The sequence below is a fragment of the Cydia fagiglandana genome, chromosome 14, assembly GCF_963556715.1.
Source record: "Cydia fagiglandana chromosome 14, ilCydFagi1.1, whole genome shotgun sequence".
NCBI classification, from domain to species: Eukaryota; Metazoa; Arthropoda; class Insecta; order Lepidoptera; family Tortricidae; genus Cydia; species Cydia fagiglandana.
In genome coordinates this window covers 15,320,548-15,340,474 of record NC_085945.1, presented here as the reverse complement: position 1 = coordinate 15,340,474, position 19,927 = coordinate 15,320,548, and the positions used below count along the sequence as shown (strand labels likewise).

Genomic DNA, 19,927 nt, shown 5'->3' with positions numbered 1-19,927 from the left:
CCGGTGCTGCGGGGTAGAGGGGGGTAAGAAGGTCGAATTTTTCGGTTTTTCATTGATATCTTGGAAACTTTGCATCTTAGCGACATGACTACTAAGACAAACCGAAAGCTCATAAAATTAGTTACAAGTTTTATCTAGTCAAGTTTTTCGATATCTTGAATAGTTTTTGAGATATCCGCTCTTGAAAGTTTATTTAGGGATTTTAATTTTATCTTGATATCTACATCAGTGATGCTGTTAGGCCATGTTTGGTATCATTTTCGTATAAATCGGGGGTGCTGAATTCATTTATGGTATCACATTGACACTATTCCGAAGTAAAACTAAAATAAAAAAAAATATATTTTTAAAAATCCCTCTTCACGCTTAAACCGCTGAACCAATTTCGTTGAAATTTTGTATAGAAATAGTTTCAGGCTCGACACAGGACATAGGATGGTTTTTATAACCAAAAGCATCTTTTGAGGATGTGAAAAGTGGGGTGGAAATTTGTATGAGGAGTCAATAACCGCTGAACCGGTTTAGGTGAAATTTAGGATGGTATACATCTGTGATTTAGATGAAAATGATACCTAACATGACTTCAAACTTTACCTTAAGCAGTATTTACCTCAGGAATTCAGTTTCGTCGACGAAGTTGAATTCCTCCCATACTCCATTTCACAACTTTAAAGGATGATTATTGAGATAAAAAGTATATTATGTCCTGTCTTAGGACTCAAAATATCTGTATACCAAATTACAATTAAATTGGTTAAGCGGTTTAAGCGTGAAGAGGAATTTAAAAAAAAAAGGTATTTGTATAAAGTTTATATGTTTTTTCTAAGGAATGGTGTCAATGTGATACCAAAAATGAATTCAGCATCCTCGATTTATACGAAAATGATACCAAACACGGCCTAGCACCTTCACTAATGTAGATATCAAGATAAAATTGAAAGCCCTAAATAAACTTTCAAGAGCGGATATCTCAAAAACTATTCAAGATATCGAAAAACTTGACTGAATAAAACTTGTAACAAATTTTATCAGCTTTTGGTTTGTCTCAGTAGTCATGTCGCTAAGACGCAAAGTTTCCAAGATATAAGTGAAAAACCGAAAAATGAGACCTTCTTTCCCCCCTCTCCCTCCCAGCACCGGGGCTACGGCCGGGGACTTTTGATATGTTCACCTCCTAACTAGTCCAAACAAAGTTACGGAGTCAAAAATTGTGTTCCTAGCGTTTCCCTCTATAACTTCTTATTTCTTGGCCTAACAATTCTAAAAACCCCTAACACAATTAGGTTGCGTTGTTTCATCACAGAGTTCCTATAGCCACCTTCTGTCTCCATCATCAGATCAGCTCGATGGTACCATAACCCGTACCCCGTACCCATAACCCACATAACCCGCGGTAGACCCGTTTGTGTAATTAAATATGTGTACAAAACGCGAGAGTTTAAAGTGTTATACCATAATATTGCATTGTCATCCGATTTATACATGCATGCAAAATTTCAGCTCAATCGGGAACCGTAGATCAAATTTAACTTGCAAGATTTGATTACACATACACAGACAGACAGACAGACAAACAGACAACGGTCAGGTGAAACTAAATAAAAGCTTGTAAAAATCGTAGCCTTTTTAGATAATAAAAGATGACTCACGCTAGACCGGGCCGTGCCCGGGCCGAGGCGCCCGACATGTCATTTTCTATGACGGCTGATCCTTGATCACGTGGTGCTATCTATTGAAAAAGAGCGCCGGATGGCCCGGCCCGGTCTAGCGTGAGTCAACCTTAAAAGTTGCCAAAAATTTTATTACCAATCTTCAGGCCTCTCTCTATTAACCACATTGATTTGAAACCTGATTTCTTGACTTGAAAACGCACCTTAAAATTTTGTAACAATTTTTGCACAAAAGCTATTATATGAAAATTGTTTCTAAAAACGTGCAAATTTTATTTTCGATTACTTGAACTTATTGATTACTTTTTTGTTAAAAATAATCCCAAAACCAAAAGCCAAGCTGAAATGGGACTGGGCCGGACATGTCTGCCGCATGCACCCACAGAGGTGGGCCAAAATAACCACGGTATGGGTGCCGCAAGACGGGTGAGGATGTGGTAGGCCCAGACCGAGATGGCGGGACGTCCTGGACGCATATCTTAACGACTGGCCGGAGATTGCCCAAAATCGAGACGAATGGAAATCAAGGGAGGAGGCCTTTGCCCAGCAGTGCGACACCGTATAGGCTTATAATAATAATACATAACGGTGACCGAACTCTTTACAATAGCCCAGTCTCATAGTCCACCCAAACTTCAATCCATAGACCGGTATACTATTCACTTTTGCTACAATAGTCCCAATGCCTGCTGAGACCGGTTCATGGGTGTCTATTGTTGCACCTGTGAACGGGTTCCAGCAGGCGTTCTACATGACATTAAAGCTCTCCAAGGGGCCTCTACGTGTTGGATCTGTGTCCCCACGCAAGCCTATCAAAAAACCGGGATTATAGGCCCGTGATATCGAAGGAGATACATAACAATTCAAAAACATGATAACTGCGATCCCAGACACTCAAAGCCGTCTCGCTCACGCTTACGCTCTGTGAGAGTGAAAGAGTTTCAGGTTATTCTTCTCCCACGGGGCCTTAACGTTGTCCATTAAGGGTTGACTTATCAAGTAACCCGTAACTGACTCTCTTAGACTGCAAAGTTTCGCAGTCTATTTATAAACTGACTAGTTTCTACCCGCGACTTCGTATGCGTGGGACGATCTACTAAACCAGCAGTCGGCTACCAGCGGCCCGCGGGCCGCATCCAGCCCGCCAGCCTCTCGCTTGCGGCCCGTGAGCCTCCTTGGCTATTTTGTATGTAATACTGACGAACGACAATGTCTGCTGAAGTCAAAAATATTGCTAAAGTGCGGCCCGCGTCATCTTCGGTAACTACTATGTGGCCCTTGGCTGCTAAAAGGTTGCCGATCATCTTATCTTATTGTTTTCGGGGGCCCTTGCGGATACACTTCGACCCATAGGGATCTTTTGTGCAATTACCCCCTCGAAAAGATCTGTCAACTACTCAAAGAGCTTTTCCCACCATATTCATGTGTCGGATGATGGAGCTCATGGGTAGCGTTTTGAAGTCCTTTGGTTCCAGATATCCTGCTCCAAAGTCTTCATTCTTTGTCTCGCGAGGGCGTGACATTCACACATTAAGTGTTTCACTGTCTCTTCCTCTACGCCCCACATACGACAATCGGTGTTGTCAGAGTGTCCCATTTTGGCCAGAATTCCTTTGACCCCGTAATGGCCGGTAAACACCCCCGTTATGATTTGGAGTTGGCTTTTGCTAAGTTTCCAAAGCTTTTTGCTCCAGCCGGAGTCTATTCCTTGCATAAAGAGCTTTGCATGCTTTAGACCCGTCAGACTGTCCCATTCTTCCTGATGTTTGGTCTTGGTATGGTCTTTAATAGCCGTTGTGATGGTTCCCTGTTCCACCAGAGATACTGCTGTATTCGAACTTCAAGATATTCACAAGAGACGACACGTACAAGATCCATTCTAGATACGTTATTGTTTAGATATCAATTAGTTCTCTTTTGCAGCGCAATTCGGGCAACCAACGTCACTTTTACGTTAGATAGAGTAAGATATCTATTAGATGTGAATTGGATCTCTAAGTCATATCCTGTGGAAATTTTTCAAGAGTATCTCCAGAATCGCGCAAATGTCAAATTGGACAGGTTAGATCTTAAAAATCTCGTTATCATATCTTGTTGATGTGAGATGTCTAAAAGATGTTTAATAGATGTCTATTTCAAAATCCGAATCGGGCCCATAGAATGCGATGCGAGGATGCGTAGCGAAAATGAAATAAAAGGAACATGAAACTTTATTAATAACATTAAGTTACAAGTCAAAGATTACATAAAATTTGACTAACGAGTGGGGTGCGGTAAGAGGAGCTTTTTGCACATTCAGGGTCAAGAACCCGACTGTCGGGTACGGGTACACTGTTCGTAGCGACTACGCGCTACATACGGCAAAGACGTGGCTACGCCCTACTAGCGTAACTCGTAGCACTTAGTGACAATGAATGTGTTAATGTTATTCGCTCGCGTCCGTACCTCGCACTCGCAACACATTCTTCGCTCACATCCTTCACTTGTTTTCTATGTACAAAACCCACGCTCCGCTGTTTTCACTAGAGCTGATCTGAGCGACAATAGGTAAATGAAGTGTTTCTATTGGTTCATGACAAACACATTCCTCGCTACGCATCCTCGCAAAAATGCACTTTTCACTAGTGCTTAATTAAATATCGACTATTCTATCGACATCCATACGAACAATTTTTGAATCCGAAATTCATTGATTCAAAAATTGTTCGTAAGGATGTCGATAGAAGAGGTGATATTTAACTATAGTTCGTTTTTTTTTAGCATTAGAAAGAACTCCACAGAAGCAAGCGTGCAGTTTTTATCAGGTTTTTTAATTGTTAATAATTATTGATTTATCTAATGTAGCATGGTCAATACATATAATTTACTTCAAATTATTACCGCTAAAAGTGCCGGATTTGGAACCACAAGCTTACTTCTGCGAAGTTCTTTCTAATGCTAAAAAAAACGGACTATAAGCACTAGTAAAAAGTGCATTTTTGCTCCTTGCGTCCGGGCTTTGGGGCTGTCCATAAATTACGTCATCGATTTTTGACGATTTTTGACCCCCCCCCCCCTATAGTCATCCAAAAATCATGCTTCAAATGACCCCATTTCCTCCTACTTCATGCTACCGTCATCCGATGTCCAGACCCCCCCCCCTAATTTGAAATGACGTAATTTATGAATAGCCCCTTTGCTACTAATTACGTGGTTTTACAGTACAGTAATAAAATCTGATTAAATTTCGCATGGCGCCTTACAAAATCCCGCTGGTCACCTTAAAACAATTGCGGCACGAGTATTTGTTTAGGTCGGAACATTGAGGGTCAGAATCTATATGAGCAGTCCGTGTTTATGTCAAATCGAGTTAAACTGTGTTAGTTCAGACTCGATTGCGACTCAAATTGGGCCGTTATTAGCGGTGACACTTGGACTACTTATTATGTTGGATTTTAGGCTTTGTTGTTGTACCTAGTTAGGAGTAAAGACGTAGGTAAATTTATTTAAACTTAATTGCGCAATAAAAATAAGTATAAATGGTGGACTTAATGCCTTAAGGCATTCTCTACCAGTCAAACATAGAGCAAACAACATTCTTGATTGTGGGTGGAGTGAGAGAAATAATTCGGAAAACATAACAACTATAGTTGTTATGTCAAGTACTTTTGTATGTTATGTTAAGTACTAAGGCACTTAAGTAATTTTGGACATTGTAGGGTATGGTAACTATCGCAGCATATAACATATATTATGTAACTATGTGTATAGTATATGTAGACTGTCACTTTTGAATGCAAGACATTGATTGAAGTAGGTATATCATAAATATTATGTTACATCGTAAATAAAGGTTATCCTTATGCTTCCTACAGTTAAAGTTTGTGTAAAAAGACGAAGGCATCACGTCGAGTTTTATATATAAGTAATTAAATTAATAGATGACAACTATAGAAACAATGTTGCTATATTTATGCAAAATTTTTTGAAAGCATATCTAATATAAATATGCAATAATGTTCGTTTCATATTTGTGTTACAAAGTTGCAGCCCGGGATCGGGTACCGGTATTTTTTGTATGGGAACGAAATCGGTATTTTTTCGTTCTTTGTTAATAGCGGAAGCAGTTATAAAGTTGACCCAAAAATGTTTTATTAAGCTATGAGCTTCATCACATGTTCCTTGAGTAATTCTAAGCATTTCAAACCTGGGAGGCAATAAGAAATGTGCGTCTACTCGGATTTGTAATGGATTCAAACTTTCAACCCCTTTTTAACCCTGTTAGGGGATGAATTTTACAAAACGCTGAAATTACTTTTCCTGTCTTTTAATAATATCCCCAAATACATAGATTCAAGTCCCGCGTTCGAAATTTTTTTTGATATCCATACAAACTTTCGACCCCTTTTTCACCACCTTAGGGGATGAATTTTCAAAAACGCTGATGTTAGTTTTCTTGTAATTTAAAAATATTTGTGGCCATGAGTTAGCCCATTAATAAAAAAAAAAAAATCTTTTTACTAAGTTTCAAATTCCTATCTTAAAATAAAACTTGAACCCCATACAAACATTCATCTCCTTTTTAACCCCCTTAGGGGTTGAATTTCTCAAAATTGCTTCTTATCTCTTACAATTTATAAATGTAATCTAGAGTGCAAATTTCAACTTTCTATCTTTTGTAGTTTCGGCTCTGCGTTGATGAATCAGTCAGTCAATCAGAACACTTGCCCCACCCTCCCCGACTAGACGCACGCTTCTTTTTGCCTCCCAGGCTAGAAATGATGAGAATTACTCAGATGTGATGAAGCTCATAGCTTTATAAAAAAAATTTGGGTCATGTATGGCAGCGATGCATAACTGATTCCAGTATAATTATTTCATTTCTAATTGGGCAATCTAATAATACAAAGTGGTTACCTAAAAACACAACTGAGTCCTACATTTCGAGTATAAAATAATTCGAAAAATATGGTTATTTCGAAGTTTTTCCAAAAAACCGTTTGCGATCCCTGGTTGCAGAGTTGCAGTTCATCAATACAAATATACCTATACTCTTTATTACATTTACAATACAATAAAATACTTCTCAAGTAGATGTAAGCATACTCAAAACCTTTGTCATTATTTAATAAGAACTCTGATTACCTTTGAGGGTGGAGTGAGCGTGCTAAGGCAAATTGGGTACGTACAAAAGTTCTCAACTTCCTTTTACTAGTATGAAATATATGTACCTACTTTATTCATTTTCATTACGTTTGAGCGTTCTTTGTCAAACTAAAGCACAGAGCACACAGGAGGAAATTAGACCAAGAAAATTCTGCGGCGACTTTGATAGCTCACGCAGTGCAAGTGTTATTTATACGTCATAATTTCATAGATGTTTGACGTTTAAAATGACACTTGCACTGCGTGGGCTATCAAAATCACTGCTGACTATTCTCGGTCTGACTCTATCGTCTATGCATGCAAAAAGATGGGTGAGGGGTGTTATATGTTTGACGCTAGTGTCTATCTGTCTGTCTGTGGCATCGTAGCTCTCCAACGGATGCCGATTTTGATGCGGTTTTGTAATGTGTGACCATAGTTCTTTATTTAAATTTATGATCGCTAGGTTAGAAAAAAAATGATGATAAGTGGTTTTTTAAGTTATTATTATTGAATCGTAAGGGATCCTAAAAACAAGTCACTCTGCGTTTTTAAAGTTCGAACATGGCCCCAGTGCCTACAGCGAACGCTTTCACGTGCTGCATTTAATCCGATTACTCGTTGTGCACTCTATGCCCCACTTTCATAAACGTGTGCCCTAATTGTGCCTCAGTGTCCCAATTTTAACGTTACAGTTTGAGGAAAGGGAAAAGGAAGAAGAAAAATTTTGATTACTGTGAGACAGTCTTTTTGACTACACCAGCTCACTTTGCACTTCAAAAACTGATAGCAAAGTTGCATTTTATTCATATGTGAGGCAAAGTAATCAAATGCAAATTTTGAGTTGTTTTCTTATGTTTGATGGTAGAATTGACTTTTAAATGATGATTTTGGATGATAAATATTTAATAACATTAATTTGGATTTGATTTGGTTTCATTTTGTTTGATATTTTACATTTAATTGCTTGGTTAAAAATTGTTGTGTTTCACTCGGGGGCAAATTTTGTTTAACCCTCGTACTTTGCAACCCTCGCAATGCTCAAGATTCCATTTTTCGAACCACTCGCTACGCTTGTGGTTCAATTTTGGAATATTTCGCTTGCTCGGGTATCAATATTAGCACAAGCGGTTAAACAACATCTTTGCCCCTTTGTAAAACAAATAACTATTTATTTCTTATGTTTTTAGGGCTCCGTACCCAAAGGGTAAAACGGGACCCTATTACTAAGACTCCGCTGTCCGTCCGTCCGTCCGTCCGTCCGTCCGTCTGTCACCAGGCTGTATCTCACGAACCGTGATAGCTAGACAGTTGAAATTTTCACATATGATGTATTTCTGTTGCCGCTATAACAACAAATACTAAAAAGTACGGAAACCTCGGTGGGCGAGTCCGACTCGTACTTGTCCGGTTTTTTATGAAACCCCGGAAAGGTAAAGACGCCGGTGATCTTATGCTACCTATTACGTCGATGTGACGTTGATCGATGATGCAGATAATAACTGATGATCGAACAGTCTGCCGTATTCGAACTTCAAGATATTCACAAGAGACGACACGTACTAGATCCATTCTAGATACGTTATAGTTTAGATATCAACTAGGTCTCTTTTGCAGCGCAATTCGGGCAACCAATGTCACTTTTACGTTAGATAGAGTAACATATCTATTAGATGTGAATTGGATCTCTAAGTCATATCCTGTGGAAATCGTTCAAGAGTATCTCCAGAATCGCGCAAATGTCAAATTTGACAGGTTAGATCTGAAACATATCGTTATCGTATCTTGGTGACGTCTTAAAGATATCTAATAGATGTCTATTTCATAATCCGAATCGGGCCCAGAGTTCAACAGACTGTCACAAAATATGCCAATATTATAGACGCGAGACAAAATAACGCCAAGTTTGTGAAATAAAATTCGCACGTACCTATATTAATAAGTATAATGATTCTGTTCGAGTAAATTCCGATGCTGACAGAAATTTGAAGCAAATCGTTCGACAAGCTGGCGCGGAATTACGGAATTTCAGCAATATTTACTTGTTTAGTACAGTCGACGTCAAAGATATGTTTACACTTTTGCACCTTACTCCTTTGTAATAAGGCGAAAAGTGTAAACATATCTTTGACGTCGAATACCTACATCATTTGTTGTGCGACGCAATACGCGGATATACGAGTAGTAAGGTAAACAACTACATACTCACCTACATCAAAAACATTTATTTTATCAAATAAGGAAAACAACATATGTACATATACTCGTATGTTTATGATAACGATTTTGTTATATTGTTATAGTAAAAGCTCATTTTAAGTGGAATCGGCATTAATGCCTTTGTAAAAAATATTTTATTGCGTTTTTACTATCAAAACTAGTTTTTGTGAATCGGCGATAACTATAGTTCGTGTTTTTAGCATTAGAAAGAACTTGCAAGAAGGTAAGCGATCTTGACAGGTCTTTTAATTGAAAAAACGCTTTTTAAAAATCAGTAACTATTACTTATGAAAGCAGAAGAATATAAATGATCGCATTAGATTCATAATTGTTACATATTCGTCGTAACTTATTTTAAAAATCTGTTTTTCAATTAAAAGGCACATCAAGATTGTTTACCTTATTTCTAATGCTAAAAAAACGAACTATAAGTTTTAACTGCTTTTTCTTAGTCAAAAGTGGTACTTACTTAAATACTTACGAAGAGACTAGATGAAGAATAGGTTTAACTGTATATTAAGAACGCAACCTCTTTTATAGGATTTGCTTTTCTGGTCCTTCTGACCTGTGTTGTCACGTCAGTTGATAGACTTTATAAATTACGTGAGAATTTTCATTCACGTTTTATTTAATTCTTCGCTATCTTGCAACTATCCACCATGGTGGCATAGAAGCCCCGCGGCAGCGGGGCGTCGTCGACATCGCTAACCTAAAGATAAAACGACGGAAAATGTTGTAGGCATTTTGCGTTTTGAACCGTTGCGATGTAGACTATTAGAGCGATATGCATGTAAGCTTCCTCCTAAGAGTTTGTGTTTTGTTGCAGGTCTACCAAACGACTTGTCAGTCTACTGGCACCAGTACCCTTACAGCCTGGGCATCGTGTTCTGCAAGCTGCGCGCATTCATATCTGAAGCGTAAGTAACTAACCCCCTTACTCATAAGCATCAATTACTTAATTTATGCTTCATTTCTTTTTTACAAATACGTAAGTCAGTGACAGATAAAGACAAAGGATTGTAGTGCGTTTATATGAATAACGTCATAAGTATCTAGGCAAGTGATCAACAAACTACTAACCGCCACGCCGTGGCGTGACGTACGAGTATTTTATTCGGACTTTTAACTTTAGCACTGTAGGTACTAGGTATGTACCTTCGCCAATACTGTTAACTGACAGTTCGAAAGCCTTATTACAAAAGGCATAAGGTCCACCGATGGACAGTTAAGCGTTTTGCTGTTTGTACAGAGGACTTGTACAAATCCGATGTATCTTTATGACATGGTGCCTCCCGAGGTAAAGGAAAGACAACCGCAATAGAAATCCGCGGTGTCAGGGATCCCACGCAGAAAGGTGATTCTATTGGTGTAAATCTGGTGTAAATAATTAAACAATAAATGTTTTAGAGACAAAATGAATCCAATAAGACCCTCTAGCCTGCGGCTCAATAGAAATTTTCATTGCAGCGCGTAAGCTGACCCAAATCTCAAGAGTTAAAAATAAATTCGATATTTGTTATTAAAAGTTGCAAAGTTGCAGAAGAGGATCCAAACGTTTAAAACTTTGCTTATTAAAATTTTATATTTTAGCGGTTTGCTTATCGGTTTTTTAGAATTTTGAAGTTTATTCTTCCGCCATTTTACTTTATTTTCAATTCTCTTTCGGCTTCAAGCCGCCGCTTTTCCGAAACAAATATTTTTCGAGAAATATAATAACGGACGAAATAAACTGAAAAACCGGGCAAGTGCGAGTCGGACTCGCGCACGAAGGGTTCCGTACCATAATGCAAAAAAAAAACAAATAAAAGCAAAAAAAAAAACGGTCACCCATCCAAGTACTGACCACTCCCGACGTTGCTTAACTTTGGTCAAAAATCACGTTTGTTGTATGGGAGCCCCATTTAAATCTTTATTTTATTCTGTTTTTAGTATTTGTTGTTATAGCGGCAACAGAAATACATCATCTGTGAAAATTTCAACTGTCTAGCTATCACGGTTCGTGAGATACAGCCTGGTGACAGACGGACGGACGGACGGACGGACGGACGGACAGCGAAGTCTTAGTAATAGGGTCCCGTTTTACCCTTTCGGTACGGAACCCTAAAAAGAACTGAAAAGTTATACAGGTAACAATACGATTTGTACCCTTACAGGCCAATTCGAACGATACACTGACATTAGAATGATATTTTGAATTATGTTATTTAGTGTTTGTGCGTTTCGCTCGCGCGTATACATACATGTAAGTACATGTAGGCAGTGGCGGATTTCCCATAAGGCACAGTAGGCCCGGGCCTAGGGCGGCGAGATATTAGGGGCGGCAAATTGTGACTAAAAATTCGCTGATGATAACAAAAAATAACTCAAAATTAGGCCAGGCAACGAATTCTCAAAAAAAGGTACCTATAAAGGGAAATGCTTGAAACACAATTTTACTTCGTACCTAACTTTATTTGGACTATCTAGGAGGTGAACATATCAAAAGTCCCCGGCCGTAGCCCTTGAGCCGGGGGAAGAGAGGGGTTTGAAGGTCACATTTTTCCGTTTTTCGCTTATATCTCGGAAACTATGCGTTCTAACGACATGATCATTATACAAAATGAAAGTTGGCTAAATTTGCTACAAGCTACAATTTTTACGATATCTTGAGGGCCCTCCACACTTGTGCGCGAATCGCGGCGCGAAGCCGCGAACGCGAGTGTGGGGTTCCGTACCTCAAAAGGAAAAAAACGGAACCCTTATAGGATCACTCGTGCGTCTGGCTGTCCGTCTGTCACAGCCTATTTTCTCCGAAACTGCTGGACCAATTAAGTTGAAATTTGACACACATATGGAAATGTGTGACCCAAAGATGGACGTGTAACATAAATAAATGAATTTTAAATAAGGAGGCCATTTTGGGGGGTAAATGAGAAAGTTTAAAAATAAAGTTTTTCGAACTATATCGTGTTACCTACATACATATCAAATCAAAGAGCTCATTGTAAGAATCTCAAATTTGTTTTTATATAATTGTAGGATAAATAGTTTAGCAGTTGTTCAAGAAAATAGGCAAAAAAAATGTTTTTCTTGTTTATAATTTAGATTTTTTGAATGTTCTTGCAGGTACATAAAAAGTCAATATTATTGGTAAAACTATCACTTAAAATGAATAAGTATTTGCTTATTTTTTCCGTAAAACCTATGTTCCTATGATCTCTTCATGTCACAAGGACGTATAGTTTCTGAGATATAATAAGCGAAAAACCGAAAAATGTGACCTTAAAACCAAACCCCCCTACCCCCGCTCAAGGGGGCTTTTGATATGTTCACCTCCGAGTCCAAATAAAGTTACTAAGTTAAAAATGTGTCCCAAGCATTTCCCTCTATACCTTTTCGTTGCCTGATCTAAATGTAGTCAATATGATGGGTGCTGATGCTGAGAAAGGGGCGGCTACAAGGCCTGGGGCCTAGGGCGGCAAAGACTGCAAATCCGCCACTGCATGTAGGTACGTCGCACGGACAAGTACGAGAGAAATGCACGATAACCGACATTAGTTACATATCATTGATGTCAGTGACGTTTAAATTGGTCTGTTAGAAGTCGCAAGACATTTGAATAGGTGGGATTAACTTTGAGTCTATTGGGCGCTTTTCAAGAGAAAAATATTCAAATTCACCAATCCTGGAGACAAACAAATATTGACGATTTTCATTCGGTAAGCCTACCTTTTTATTACGCACTTTTATTTAACTTCACCGCGTCCGTGGATTACCTATATTTATAACTTTCAACAACAGGTGCAAATGGAAAAATAGACATTTGCCGTTCAGTAATATCTTCATTGACAAGAAGGTTCACTTGTTTATAAAACAACTCCTCGGCATCAATTTTTTGTAGTTCCTCCAGTAAGGTTTGACTGTCATCAGTCTTGATATCAACTTCTTCACCAAGCATGAAAGCTTTATTCGTATGAACCGTTTCCTGGTCTCTGGTTGAGCTGAAATTTGGTATACTTGAGTATATCCGATGACAATGCAATAATAGGCTATGTGGCATAAAGCCAGTGGACTGTAGTTTTTTAAGTTAGTTTATTCGACACTATACTGCTTTATCTGATGGTAGAAGGGCTTACCGGTATTTGTGGTCAGAGCTGGCAGAGGCCTCTGCGGGTGGATTGCTCGCTGGTGGCTTCCTCGTTATTTCAAAGCACTGCACACTGTTTTCTGGTATATTTCGCGAATTCAGATATTCTTTTTGTTACGATGTTTTGATGACACTGACACCGTTAGTTGTTACTTTTTAGACCATTGCGAATGTGTCGCCGGCCAGTAGCCTCGCTACCTCAAATAAATCAGTATAGCAGTAGGTTGAATACTAAACACCCCCCACCGAAAGCACTATGTGGCTTTCTCATAATATGAAAAAAGAGAGAACAGAACTTGCGCATGTATAGGCGCGAAAAAAAATAAAATATATGCAATTAATGCGATAAAAGAAGGGGATTTAGTGAGTATAAGGCAGAGGACACAGTTTATTAACAGGTCTCAAAAAGGAATTGTTAGCTCTTGTGCGCAGAGTAACCTTGCGCACAATGCCGTCTAAACCGGGATGTGTTTGTTGGACAATTGCAAGTGGCCAACTGCAAGGAGAAACTCGGTCGTCCTTGACCAACACTAAGTCTCCTACATTAATATTGGGAGGCGAGGTGAACCATTTTGACCTTTGCTGTAAGGTATGTAAATAATCTTGGCTCCATTTCTTCCAAAACAGTTGAGAGCAATTTTGCAAATATTGCCAACGTGATAGATGATTTACAGGTACAGACTGCAAATCATACTCTGGTACAGCTGTCAGACTCTTGCCTATCAAGAAGTGTCCAGGAGTTAGGACATTAAACTCATGAGGATTATCACTAGCTGGCAGAGCGCATAATGGCCGTGAATTCATTATGGCTTCAATTTTACAGAAAATTGTTGTCAGCTCCTCAAAAGTCAAGGCTTTGTCACCGACAGCACGTACAAGATGGTATTTCGCAATGCGAACGCAACTCTCCCATAAACCACCCATGTGAGGGGCGCTAGGAGGATTGAACTGCCAGTTAATCAAGCGCTGAGCGCAGCCGTTAAAAATATCCTGTTGAGTGCTCTTGTCAGACATGAATTTCTGAACATCAGCAAGATGTTTACTGGCTGCTGTGAAATTCGTCCCGCAATCGGAATAAAAGCATGCCGAAAGACCGCGACGGGATACGAATCTGTCTAGAGTAGCCAAAAAGCAATCGGCAGATAGAGAGGAGAGCGTTTCCAAATGCACGGCTTTAGTTGAAAAGCAAACGAAGACCGCTAAATAAGCCTTCTCTATCTTCGCATTGCGCCGTAAGCTTTCCTTTATATAAAAGGGTCCGGCCAGGTCCACACCTACATGCTCAAACACCTTATTAGGTAACAGACGAGTTGATGGAAGGTCACCCATTTTAGGCTGCAGCAGAGTGGGTCTACATTTGTAGCAGCTCTTGCACTTTGAATGAATGGAACGAATTAGGCTACGAGCCGACAAGATCCAATATCTCTGGTTGAGAATATTCTGCAAGGTCTGCGGACCTGTGTGTAAATATTTCTTATGAAAATATTCCACCAAGAGCTTTGTAAACCTACTTTGCTTCGGCAACAATATAGGATGCTTCGCATTGTAAGGCAAGTCAGAGTGCGGGATACGACCCCCCACCCTGAGGAAGCCTCGATCGTCAAGAAAGGGTGCAAGCTTCCTTAACGAAGGGATGTACGTTACGCCCCTTTTCAAAGTTTCAATTTGCTCTTTGAAATAAGCTGCTTGTACTAATTTGATCAAGCAATCATGGGCTTGATTCAAGTCTTTAGTCGTTAAAACTTGGTCGCAAATCGAAACGTCACCACGGAATCGTCGCAGTAAACGTAAGATCCAGGCGATGCTTCTTTGCATTCTAGAATAAGAAGAGAACTGGTTGCAAACACGATCAACGAATTCCAGTTTACCTTCTTCTCCCGTTTGTTGAGATAGTAAATTAAATGTATTTGTATTTAATTTCATCTCTGGGATTTGTGTTTCACATTTGTTTATGAAAGTGGAAACAGGCCAATTCTCACAATCGTCATACATCCAGGCAGGCCCTTCAAACCACTGAGAGCTACCAGCCATGAACTGCGACGGAGAAACACCTCGCGAGGCGACGTCTGCCATGTTGTTTTCGCTGTTCACATGACGCCACGCATGAGGAGGTATTGACTCTGTTATTTGTGTAACACGGTTACACACAAATGTTTTTAATTTATAAGCGTCAGTTTGTAGCCACGCCAAGACAATAGACGAATCTGTCAAAGCTGTGATTTTTGTCACATTAACCCGAATTAAGCATTCACACGCGTACTTCATTAGTTTTGCAAGAAGTGCTGCGGCCATAAGTTCCATTTTCGGGATAGTCTGAACTTTGACAGGTGCTACCTTTGACCTTGCCATCAACAATCTGCACTTAACGTTAGACTGATGTCGTGAGATGACGTAGATGCAGGCGGCGTACCCACGAGAAGACGCGTCGCTAAATCCAACAAGTTCGCATTCAGTTACATTTGGAAGCAAGATATGCCGTTGAATCTGCAACTCGGATAGTCGGGGTAGTTCGTCAATGAACGTCAACCACTGCTCGCATACATCTTGAGGAAGCGGATCATCCCAACCGAGACCCACCTTCCAAAGGTCCTGAAGAATGCACTTTGCAACAAATGTGCATGGAGCAATGTATCCAACAGGATCATAAATTGACGCAAGAGTCTTCAGTACAGATCGCTTAGTATTGACGGTATCTTGTTTGTTCAATGAGAAGCTGAACGCGTCAAACACCGGAGACCATTTCAAGCCTAAAAGCTTAATTGAAACGTCATCCCTGTCCTTCTGAAAAGTGACAGTAGTTTCACGATGTTCAGCCGGGACGCGCTCAAACAATTGTTCAGAGTTGCTCGACCACTTCTTAAGCACAAGTCCTCCGCACTGTAGCATATTAATCAACTCGTCCTGTAATGCACATGCCTGAGAGAAGGTGGCGCATGACCACAGGATATCATCCATATAGATGCCTTGACGTACAACTTCAGCAGCAGAAGGGAAACGTTCGCCTTCATCACTGGCTAATTGTAGTAAAGTGCGTATGGCCAGAAATGGACTCGAACTCACGCCATATGTGATTGTTTTCAACTCATAGACTTTTATCGGCTCGTCAACTGACGACCGATATAAAATATGTTGATATTTTCGGTCAGATTCGCGCACAAGGATTGCACGATACATTTTGCAAATATCACTTGCGAAACAGTATTCGAATAATCGAAAATTTGTTATTATGGCACCTATATCACGGTATAGGTTTGGTCCCGTCAACTGGGTGTCATTAAGAGAGACGTTTGTAGACGTTTTCGCACTAGCATCAAAGACTACGCGCAACGGCGTAGATGTGCTGCTTGGCCTTAAAATACTGTGATGTGGTACAAGATATTTGCTCGGCTCGCTACCAGTATACAATTCCATGTGGTCTAGTTTCTCATACTCCAACATGAAGTCATTGTAAGCTTGCTGCAGCACTGGTGAGCGCGCGAGTTTGCGCTCTGTTGCTAGCAGTCGTCGCTCAGCAGCAGCGCGAGAGTCTCCGAGTATCGGCGCATCAGGAACAAAAGGCAGCGGCACGATATACCTCCCCCCCTCATCACGGGAGTGATCACGCACGTAAATATCTTCAGCCAGCTGATCTTGTGGGCTGAGTACAGGTTTGCACGGCAATTCCTCTACTTCCCAGAAGTCACGCAGCGTTTTGTCCAAAGTCTTCTCTAGAGAAATCGTCAGATGGAAACTCTGTGTTGGTGTTGCGGTGTCGTTGTATAATCTTCCGCTAACGACGTACCCAAAAATGGTTTCAATAACCTTTGGAATGTTCGGCTTGACAGTAGTAGGCTTGTCCATAATCAATTCGGACACGACGCCATTGTCCAGTAGAATATCCACCGATGACTTCTCGAAAAACAACGGGTCAGCCAATTCAAAATTCTTGTATTCTTCCACAACTTCTGGCGGAAATGAAACATTTGGCATTTCAGATGACACTTTCTCCACGACGACCATCTCCACCTGGAAACTCGGAACGTCCGATTTACACGGCTTCAAGTCGCACGTCACCATGCCAAAGTTTTTGACAAGTTCACCTCCAAGTCCTGATACTGTGTAAGGACATTTGTTGCGAGGTAAGCCCAAACGTTGAGCACAATTCAAAGTAATAAATGAGCTTTGCGCTCCAGAATCAAGAACAGCACGGCAGTTCTGATGTTGACCGGTGATGTCAACCACTAGAGTCCTCGTAGTCCCCAAAACTACACCGTAAGAACCTGAATTTTCACTCACGGAGTGAAGATTCTCAGTTCCAGTTGAAGCGGGCGTCACACTCACGGAGCGCGGCGGCGAAGGCCCCGCTGCATGCACGGCAGCGCGGGGCGTCTGCAGGGTCGGCACGGCCGGAGCCTGCAGAACACTTGCATCCCGATGTAGCAAATAATGATGAGGCTGAGAGCAAACTCCACAAGTCATGTTGCTCTTACAACTTGACGCTTCGTGACCACTTTTCAAACAGTTGCTGCATATCTTCAAGGCGTTGACACGGTCAATCCTATCTTGAATCAACAGTTTACGAAACTGTTCGCAACGATAAATCAGATGATTTGAGTTGCAATGCACGCAAGTCAGTTTGTTTTGGTACGAATTATTATGAGTATCATTATTACGCGAAACAGTTAATCCAACCTTTTGCGAAGACGAGGTCGCGTTCGAATATTTGAAACTGGCAGGTTTATGACTCGGTTGTGTGAAGTTGACAGGTGACTTCACTTTGACTTGTGGATTGTTTATAGTCCGGGAGCTAGTACTAGGAAAAGTATGTTCCAACACTTTTATTTGTTTGTTCACAAAATTTATTAATTCCGCGAAAGTCGGTAATTCATTTTGATCGCGGCTTTCTTCAAACAATTTCCGAGAATGACTGTCTAGCCCGCGAAGTGCCAGATGGCAGAATAGATAGTCGTCCAAGTTCTCAATCTGCAAGGCGTGAATAGCTTTCAAGGAATGGTCAAAAGTCTCCACGAATGAGGTTAAATTCGATGCACTGTCTTTTGTCAAAGGTGAAAAATTCAGCATTTTATCCAGATACCTGCCGGTCAACGCTCTGACATCTTGGTACTTATCAAGTAAGCTTTTCCAAACTACAGGATAGTTGTAAGACGTGATCGGAAGACTCTTGATAATATTCAGTGCTGGGCCTTTGACACAAGACAGCAGATAATGAAATTTATCTATGTTCTCGAACTTGCGATTGTGAACCAAAGACACAAATGTATCATGAAATGTGGCCCAATTCTCCACCTGACCATCAAATTCAAACAAAGTCAGCTTCGGTAAATGTGGCCTAGCGAAACAATCATCCTTGGTTTCAGTGAAATTATATTTGGTTGGCTCCTGGACTATACGGTTGCAGTTCAAAGCTACCTTTTTACAAGCAAAATATAAATCGTCGAAACTTTCTAACGAGCTTGTTGAAGGTTTAGCTTTGGGGTTTGCCTGCATCTCCAGCATGATAATCTCCATGACAATTTTTTCGAAGTCGCAACGTGCGTCATCGAGTTCCGAAAACTGTACCATGTAATCTTGCACCGAGTCTAGACTATCCAATTTAACAGTTTTGGATACATCATAAGCCTTTTGTAATTTGTTAAACAAATATTCTTTTTTGAGTGTCAACGTATTTATTTGCAATAACAATTGCACCTCGCCTTCCGCCATTGTTTGTCACGGACAAAAATGTATGACGAATTGGATATTTTATTGAAATAGATATCAGTAAAACCGTAGAAATAAATAGGAAACAGCGAGATAATATGCGGATACGATCCGCAAGGGAAAATTCAACGGTTAGCCTATAGAAGTATAGAAGATAGGATTTGGGGAAAAAATAAATCTGGGAGGGTTCAAAATTTGGGAAATTTAAGAATCGGCTCGGAGGCCAGAAAATGTGGCATAAAGCCAGTGGACTGTAGTTTTTTTAAGTTAGTTTATTCGACACTATACTGCTTTATCTGATGGTAGAAGGGCTTACCGGTATTTGTGGTCAGAGCTGGCAGAGGCCTCTGCGGGTGGATTGCTCGCTGGTGGCTTCCTCGTTATTTCAAAGCACTGCACACTGTTTTCTGGTATATTTCGCGAATTCAGATATTCTTTTTGTTACGATGTTTTGATGACACTGACACCGTTAGTTGTTACTTTTTAGACCATTGCGAATGTGTCGCCGGCCAGTAGCCTCGCTACCTCAAATAAATCAGTATAGCAGTAGGTTGAATACTAAGACCGCCTGTTGTGACATCTATTGTCTTCGTTTATGTTACTGTACATTTATTGCAAACTGCGAGTATGTGAGGTGCCCAAAAAAGAGTATTGAATTGTACAGTCGCCATCAGGTATATCGGAGCTACCAAGGTGCTCAAAAATATCTGAACACGCACTCTAGCGCCTTGACAATAGAGGCGTGTTCAGATATTTGTGAGCGCCTTGACCGCTCCGATATATCTGATGGCGACTGTAGTATGCTAAAATGGAGCTGATCTGATGATGCAGTCGTAAGATAGCCAAAGGAACTGTTCGATGTAAAAACATACACATTGAGTTTAGGCTCATTAGAAAGATGTCGAGAGGAACATGATGGACATGCAAATGAGATAAAATACAGCCGGCAAAAAAAAAATTGTGTAGGTACCAAAACTTATTTTTGACGGTTACTTGTTCTTTCGTTAAAATAGATTTTAAAACAATGCTTGTCATATTTAGATAGATTAAAGGATCCTGAGTTCCTGACGCTCCTTGTCTTGATTTT

The 19,927-nt window shown here is 40.2% G+C and overlaps 1 protein-coding gene across 1 annotated transcript in view; it reads left to right on the top strand.

Moving 5' to 3' along the window:
• LOC134670459 (uncharacterized) overlaps positions 1-19,927 on the top strand; it is a 244,205-nt gene that overhangs the window by 35,384 nt on the left and 188,894 nt on the right. Inside the window, exon 2 of the mRNA XM_063528285.1 lies at positions 9,841-9,931. Within this exon, the coding sequence (XP_063384355.1) occupies positions 9,841-9,931 (91 nt within the window). The remainder of the gene's footprint in view (positions 1-9,840; positions 9,932-19,927) is intronic.